The following is an 8,797-nucleotide window of genomic DNA, read 5'->3' on the forward strand; positions in this document are numbered from 1 at the left end:
GTAAGAAAACATTTTGCTGCAATCTTAACATCCTATACTGTGTTTATTAACTAGGGTGTTGCCAATACCAGTGCTGTGAGAAAGGATGCTACGGTAGGCATAGCAGAGACAGGGAGGAGTATGGTAGAGGTAGAAAAAACAAAAAAAAACATTACACACTGTACTTTGGGTTTGTAGTTCTACAGTAGAGGTGAACACATGTCAAAAATGTAGTTAAGTCTACATAGTTACATTTGAACTTAACTGTAGAATAGGCCATAATTGTTAATATTTATTCTTTAGGTCACCTGTAATTGTTTCATAAGCACATATTTATTAAAAGCTAGAATGAGTCAAGCCTAGCAAAAGCAGTGATTCAAATAAAGATGACACAGTGACTGCAGAGACCAGCAAGAAGCATGGACACAATAAGAGTCAGGCAAGGGTGAGAAACAAGTATAATCTCAGACAGCCATAGAGGCATATTACAATTGCAGAGTTACAGAGTTAAAATGGATAAGAAGATGTAGAATCAGACAATGTGTTTACTGTCAACATAGAAACAAGGAGAAGCCAACATAATCTATGGACCGTGGCAATAAAGAACAACACTTCAGAGAATGACAAGTATAGTTATTTGTGAATAAAAATATGCTGAATGTAGTGCTGCATGTCCATTTGTGTGTAAAGGTGTGTGTGTGTGTGATACACATTCACAGGTTACTCCTATCATAAATAGCAGACAAATGGTAAACAAACAGCACACGGATTTTAAATTATTTTAATTTAGTTTTACTGTATGTATGAATTTGTTATAAACGGGTTGTTTTTCTTCCAGTCACATACATTAAATGTTTAAATATCTATTACATATATGGTACTGCTTATATTATTTCACTATCTGTACACCAATATAAGTAGTAAATGTGCATGTCTGTCGGTGGGGCTGTGTCGGTGTGGTCATGTGGGCTGGTGTGGCTACTGTGCCAGGGCTGAATTTTCGTCCCATTCCGCCCCTGGGGAGTGGCTTCCGTCTGGCCACTCTACTATATAGGCCTGATTAGTGGATTGCTGCACAGATGGTTGTCCTTCTGTAAGGTTCTCTTCTTTCCACAGAAGAACACTTTAGCTCAGACAGAGTGACCATCAGGATATTGATTACCTTCCTGACTAAGGCCCTTCACACTCAGCTTAGATGGCCGGCCAGCTCTAGGAAGAGTCCTGGAGATTCCATCTTTAACTTATGGATGATGGAGGCCACTGTATTCATTGGAATTTTCAGAGCAGCAGATTTTTTTTTTCTGTAACCTTCCCCAGCCTTTTGCCTCGAGACAATCTTGTCTCAGAGGTCTACAGATAATTCCTTTGTCTTCATGCTTGGTTTGTGCTTTGACATGCACTGTCAACCCTGGGGCCTTATATAGACAGGTGTATGCCTTTTAAAAATCATGTCCAATCAACTGAATTTACCACAGGGAAACTCCAATAAGGCTGCTGAAACATCTCAAGAATGATCAGTGAAAACAGATTGTTCCTAAGCTCAAATTACCGCAAAGGCTGCGAATACTTATGTACATGTGATTTTCAGCTTTTTTATTTTTAATAAATTTGCAACAATTTCAAAAAATATTTTTTTCACATTGTCATTATTGGGTGTTTTGTGCAGAATTTTGAGGAAATAAATTAATTTAATTCGTTGTGGAATAAGGCTATAACATAAAGACATGTGGAGTGCTATGAATACTTTCCGAATGCATATAGTTGTTTGCTGTGCAGGATTTAAGTTTATGCTGTATTTTATGTAACATACCGGTTATTAACTCAGTGTACAAGATACTATTTATTTTATAGATAATAGAAAAATAATGTCATATGTGTTTCAAATCAACCCAGAACATTGTAAATGTTTCAGCTTTAGTAGTTTCAGATTCAAGAGTAATACAGATCAATAGATACCTTTTTAACTCTAATGTGGACTTTTGTGCACAGAACTGGTTTCGAGCATCCGCCAACGAGATGGCCAACAACAAGAAGAAAGAGCCCGAGAGCAACGGCTTGCAGAAAGACATGAAAAATGCAGTGCCTGGGAAGAGAAGGGGACGAAAACCCAAAGAGCACCACCTGCTGACCACAAGCTCATTTCCATTAGAGACTCTGAGCTTCACCTCAGATCCAGCTCCAGTTCCACCAGAGATCCAGACCCCCCCATCCCCAGAGACTCAAACCCCTGCGCCAGAACCCGACACGAACACCCCAACACCACCCCCTGTCCTGCTGCACACCGCAAGTCCAGCCCTACCCAGAGACACACAGCACCCTATAAAGAAAAGAGGAAAAACTAGGAAAGAGTAGCACAGCATTCACCACCTGAAGGGATGCTTTCCCAACTCCACCTGGACGCAGATGAAAAAGCATTGTTTGATTTGGTCACAGAAAGAAAGAACGAGCGGCTGAACAAACAGAAATGATTGGATTTCACACTGATCTTTGGGTTTTTTAAGCTGAGTATATACATGTGTGTGTGTGTGTGTGTGTGTGTGTGTGAGTGTGTGCTTGTGTATGCTGATATATTAGTACTCCTGTTAATTTTTCATTCCATTTTTATTGTTCAGTTGAATAAGTTGTTCATTCTAATTAAGGGGTAGTTAACATATAAGCTCTCAATATGTGTGTGTGTGTGTGTGTGTGTGTGTGTGTTTGTGTGTCTGTGTGTGTGTGTTTATACAGCAATGGGGAAAAAATGATGAAATGATTTGAAAATTCTCAGTTTTTATAGATTTACAACTTATATTTATGAACATTGTTGGGAAAAGTTACTTTTAAAATTAATATGTTGCAAGCTTTTATTTATATAAAAATAAAACATATTTTGGGGCAGCATGGTGGATCACTGTCGCTTCATAGCAAGAAGGTTGCTAGTTTGAGTCCCAGCTGGGCCAGTTGGCATTTCTGTGGAGTTTGCATGTTCTGCCAAAGACATCCGGTATAGGTGAATTGGCTAAGCTAAGTTGTCCGTGGTGTGTGTTTGAATGACTGTGTATGGATGTTTCCCAGTGATGGGTTGCAGCTGGAAGGGCATCCACTGCGTAAAAAATATGCTGGATAAGTTGGTGGTTCATTCTGCTGTGGCGACCCCTGATTAATAAAGGCACTGAGCTAAAAAGAAAATGAACAAATGAATAAAACATAATTTGGGGTGGCACGGTGGCTAACGGTTGCCTTACAGCAAGAAGGCTGCTGGTTCAAGTCTCGGCTGGGCCAGTTGTTGTTTCTGTGTGGAGCTTGCATCTTCTCCCAAAGACATGCGGTATAGGTGAATTGGGTAAGCTAAATTGTCCATAGTGTGTGTCTGAATGGGTGTGTATGGGTGTTTTTCAGTGCTGGGTTGCAGCTGGAATGGTATCCACTGTGTAAAACAAATGCTGGATTAGTTGGCTCTTCATTCCACTGTGGTGACCTCTGAAACAGACTAAGCCAAAGGAAAATGAATAAATGAATAAAATATATTTTTCCCTAAAAAGTAACTTTTCTTAAAATAGGTCACTGAGGATTTTTCATTCATTCATTCATTTTCTTTTCAGCTTAGTCCCTTTATCTATCCTTTATCACAGCGGAATGAACCGCCAACTTATTTACGCAGCGGATGCTCTTTCAGCTGCAACCCATCCCTGGAAAACATCAACTCACACTCATACACTACGGACAATTTAGCCTACCCAATTCACCTGTACTGCATGTCTGGACTGTGGGGGAAACCGGAGCACCTGGAGGAAACCCACACAAACGCAGGGAGAACATGCAAACTCCACACAGAAACGGCAACTGACCCAGCCCACCCAGCAACCTTCTTGCTTTGAGGCGACAGCACTACCTACTGCGCCACTGCGTCAACCCCACTGAAGATTGTAATAAATTAATTTTTAAAAGTATGGGTAAATACACATAAACATTCAATAGAAATTTTGACCAAATTTGATATAAAAATATTGACATTTGGAGCTTTTTTCAAGTAATTTTTGTGATTAACAAAAAGTTGCCTTGTTTTCAGACATATTAATATGAATTTTAGAAGCACACAATTTCAAAGTTTTAACTTCAGAAGAGTATAGCGATCAATATATGGTGGAAAAAACCTTGATTTTCAATGACAGTAAAGGAAAACTTTTCTTATTCTGACCAAATGTCATTAAGAAATGCTCTAAATGAAGAAAAAAAAATTGTCAGACCTTTTTAGAATAAAACTAATATTAACATTTTACAAAATATCTAGTCTGTAAAACTCTACACTGTAAATCCCAAAAAGTTAAGGTAGCTCAAACCAATTGAGGAAACCGACTAAGACTAATGAGTACTGTGAACTTTATCCATTTGAGTAAATTAAGCAATTTGAGCACAGTAAATCCCATTAAATGAAGAGAACTCAAACCAACTGAGTACTGTAAAACTCAATAAGTTAAGGCAACTCAAACTGTTTTTTCAAGTTAGGCACCACAAGCTCTTAATCTCATAAAAACAATCAGACAAAAAATCAAAAGCACACAGCACTCACAAAACTCAAACTGTTTGAGGAAACCGAATGCTACAAACCATTTGTGTTAAAAACTAATCTATATGAGTACTGTGAATTTTTTCCATTTGAGTTAAAGTAATAAGGTATTTAATTAACTCATTTCCTTCAACACAGTTAAAAACTTTTATCAAATGTAGAATTAACTTTTAGTCAATTTTGAATTAACTATATTCGTTTCATTTGAGGAAGTTGACTGTTGGGTTTTACAGTGTAGTAATATATCTAGAAATTCAGTAATTCTCCAGAAACTGAGAATTTTCAAGCGGTCTCATTTATATTTATATATGTCTTTATATACATACAGTTGAATTGAGAATTATTAGCCCCCCACCCCCAATGAAGTCAATGGGAAATGTCCCTGTGCTCCCTATAGCTAGTCCGGCCCTGTATACACACACACACTTACTTATCATTTTTCATGAAAGCTTTTTATAGCAGAAGCTAACACATTTCTTTTCAATTTTCTATTGTATGTCTACAGTATGTCAACATGTCCGGTGGTTTCATGATTTCCTTTTTAGCTATCAAACCCGTTGAATTAGCATGGTGAGCTAATTTACTGCTAACATTTCACCACGGTTATACTCTGCTGCGTGTATATATACATAAATATTATATCTATATACGAATATATTCAAAGCAATTCATCCTCGTCCATCGGTTTCAAACACGATGCATCAAAAAGCATTGTTTTAGGACGTGTTTGGTCAGTGGCAGCTGAATGAAGAGCTGAGTTTAGATGGAGGGCTGTTGCTACTGTGCAATAGTGTCGCTTATGTGCTTTGTGTCCTGTCTGTGAGGGGTCAGAAGCCCGTAGCCTAATGCGAGTCATTTTCTGCGTCCCTTTAGGCACTTTGCAGTAGTTTGTAGTTCACTGCGGTTGACCTGGAGGTCTTTGTTTAAACTTCTGTATGCTTCGAAATTTGGTTGTGCTGTGTGCTTTTGATTTTTTGTCGGATTGTTTTTATGAGATTAAGAGCTTGTGGTGCTTAACTTGAGGAATTAATGAATATGCAGTTCTGACTGGCTGGTGGAAAGTAAAAAGTACAGTACAGGTCAAATGTTTGGAAACATGATGGTTACTTTTATTTCTTCTGCTCACTGAGGTAGCATTTATTTAAAAGCAATATTATTGTGAAGTACATATATTTAACTGCATATGTTTAAAATGTGATTAGTTCTTGTATCAGCATCATTAAGCCACTCTTCAGTGTCACATGATCCTTTAGAAATCACTCTAATCATTCTAAATATACTGTCAATTAGGCCTGCACAATAAATCGTTTCAGCATCTATATCGCAATGTGTGCATCCGCTATTGTCAAATTGCAAGATATGTCATTTTCAGTCTGAATTAGTTAACTAGGAGCTACAGAAATGTATTTAAGTACTATATTTATTCAGAATCTATAAGATTTATGCCAAAAAATAGGTTTTCTCTCAAATTTTTACATTTCAAAGCAAAAACCAGATTATTTTACTCACCCCACTGGCTGATCATTTTACTTGTTTTGCTTTTTTAATTCTGATTTATTTCTTCTGAAGTCAAAAACAAAACAAAAGAATTTTTGAATATTTGGACTAAAAACGAGACTAAGCAAAGTAAGAAAAGCATGTTTTGCATTGGGTTTACCAGCCTGATCTCACGAGCAAACATAAGTATTTTACGTTTTGCCAGTTTAGTGGCTAATTTGTACGAATTCGTACGAGTTCAGTCGTACGAAATTGTACGATTTTAAAAAGGAACCGTGGCAGCTAACCCCACCCCTAAACCCACCCGTCATTGGGGGATGAGCAAATCAAACTAAATTGTACGAATTAGATCAAACGAATTCATACGAATTAGCCACTAAATCAAAACGTTACGAATTTCCATGAGATTGTGTTGGGTTTACTCAATTTCTGTACCTGAACACTGTTAGATTCCCTGGAAAACCATCATTTAGTGCTATTCAGTCGCAAAACTGTATTCATATCGCAATATTTATTGCAGAAAAATTAAATATCGCAATATCAGATTTTTCCAAGATTGTGCAGCCCTACTGTTAATATAATTTATTTGCTGTTTAGTTCCTTGAATATTACGCCAGAATAGGAGTATAGTTTCTAGCCAGAAATTAACTTATTTTTATTTTCCATCTGTCTCAGTACATGTAGTGACTACAGAAGAGTCAAGCTTTAAATAGAAAAAGTATCTAAACTATTTGAGCCAGATGCTAATGGTTTAATCTAATTCCATGATTTTGCTAAGCTAAGGTAAAAGTGCTCACATCAAACCTGGTGATAAGCTGAATGATTCAAAAATGGTAAAACTAACTTTTAAAAAGAGCCTTACAGTACAGCCATACAGTATTTACAGATAAAAATGTTATATTTTACAATATTATTGTATTTTTGATTAAATAACTGCAGCCTTGGTAACTTCATTCAAATAAACATTAACAAATCCTAGTGTTTCCAAACGTTTATGATACTGTATAGTATGTTAGCAGAAAACTGAATCATCCAAAGCACAGGAATGCCCTTTGACATCTGTGATGTCATCATTTCTTGCTTAAACTTAGGAGGTCCTTTCCAATAAGTAGCTTTTGTGTTTAAAAAAGCAAGACGCGAGGCTGCGAAATGAAAATAAAACTGCAAGTTTACCTTGGGTGTTTAGACTAATATGTTGTTTGTGAGATGCTGGAAATGACATGCAGGGTCAAACACATTCATCTAGTACATGTTTACATAGAAAAAAAGAACAATAAAAAAGCAGCTAATTGGAATGAAAAACTGAATTCTGTGTGGACTGCCCCTATTGATGAGTTCACACCAAATGCAAATTTACATTTTCATGCAAGTGTTGCATGAATTTTGTTTGATTTCATACTATATGTTCATGAAAATATGATAACCTTAATCACATCTTTCCCGCTAGTTTTAAACATTCAACTCAAGCGCAATTCATGTTTGGTGTGAAACACAATGGCTTCAATAAATATGGAAAAGGGTTGAAAAAAAAAAAAAAACAAATGAGTGAATCTCACAAAATATGTCAGGAAACATTTTACCTTCTAAACAGAGCCAACAAATACTATATATTGCTTTTTATTTTGTCATTTATTAGTTTTTTGAAACAATATTTTCATGACAATTACCACATTTTTCTCTTAATTGTCATTACCGGAATACAGTTTCAATTTCATTGTTTTTTTTATTATAAATTGATACATTATAAAAATGTTACTTTAAAACATTATTTTCATGACAATTAACAATTTTTCCTTTCATTTGTCATTACCGGAAAACTATATATATATATATATATATATATATATATATATATATATATATATATATATATATATATATATATATATATATATATATATATATATATATATATATATATATATATACACACACACACATATATATATATATATATATATATATATATATATATATATATATATATATATATATATATATATATATATAAATATATTTTATTTTATTTTTTTATTCTTGTATTATTATGAGTTGCTAAATTTTTAAATTTATATTCTAAAACAAAATTTTCATGACAGTTAGCACATTTTTCTTTTAATTGTCATTACCGGTATAAAAAAAAAAATATTTTCAGTTTTATTCTTGTTACATTATAAATTGAACCATTATCGAATTTTTATTTTAAAATATTATTTTCATTAAAGTTAACAAATCTTTATCTTAATTGTCATCACCGGAATACAAAAAAAGTTTCAATCCCATTACTGTTTAATTATAAATTGATACATTATACATTTTTCAGTTTTATTTTAAAACATTATTTTAATGACAATTAAAACTTTTTTTCTTCTAATTATCATTACCGGAATACAAAAAAATATTAATCATTTCATTCTTCTTTCATAATAAATTGGTACATTAATCTTTTTTTTTTTTACTTTAAAACATTATTTTCATGACAATTAACAAATATTTCAGTCGTCATTACTCTGATACAAAAACGTTTAAAATTTCATTAATGTTTTATTACATAAAAAGGCAGCAAAACCAAAGCTAAAAATAACAATTTATTCAATAAAAAGTGTTAGCTTTTTTAATTTAATATATTTGTATTTTTTGTAGCTTAGGTGCTTGCTTTTTGCTATTTGGCTAAGCACTTATTTTGAGAGATGTGTGTTCTTTGGTGCATTTATTATTTTTTCTTGTTTTTGTTATAAATTGATAGATTATTGCTGCTTTAAAAATGTGTGACAC

At 34.2% G+C, this 8,797-nt stretch overlaps 1 protein-coding gene and 1 long non-coding RNA gene across 15 annotated transcripts in view; one reads left to right on the top strand and one right to left on the bottom strand.

The window, feature by feature from the left end:
• znf512b (zinc finger protein 512B) overlaps positions 1–7,329 on the top strand; it is a 145,815-nt gene extending 138,486 nt beyond the window's left edge. For 9 of the 14 annotated variants that reach the window (XM_087306703.1, XM_087306702.1, XM_087306700.1 and 6 more), the window contains one exon: positions 1,969–3,147. In XM_087306703.1, the coding sequence (XP_087162829.1) occupies positions 1,969–2,331 (363 nt within the window). In that variant the 3' untranslated portion in view covers positions 2,332–3,147. Of the gene's footprint in view, positions 1–1,968; positions 3,998–5,528 lie in introns of those variants that run through there. The other 5 variants (XM_087306693.1, XM_087306695.1, XM_087306699.1 and 2 more) reach the window with 2 other exon arrangements.
• LOC147831248 (uncharacterized) lies at positions 5,633–7,835 on the bottom strand. The gene is made up of 2 exons (XR_015523343.1): positions 6,297–7,835; positions 5,633–6,235 (listed from the first exon to the last, which is right to left on the bottom strand). It is a non-coding gene; the product is annotated as an uncharacterized LOC147831248 (long non-coding RNA).
• Between the last annotated feature and the right edge of the window lie 962 nt (positions 7,836–8,797).

The sequence above is a fragment of the Danio rerio genome, chromosome 23 (genome assembly GCF_052040795.2).
Source record: "Danio rerio strain M-AB ecotype USA chromosome 23, GRCz13ab, whole genome shotgun sequence".
Taxonomy (NCBI): Eukaryota; Metazoa; Chordata; class Actinopteri; order Cypriniformes; family Danionidae; genus Danio; species Danio rerio.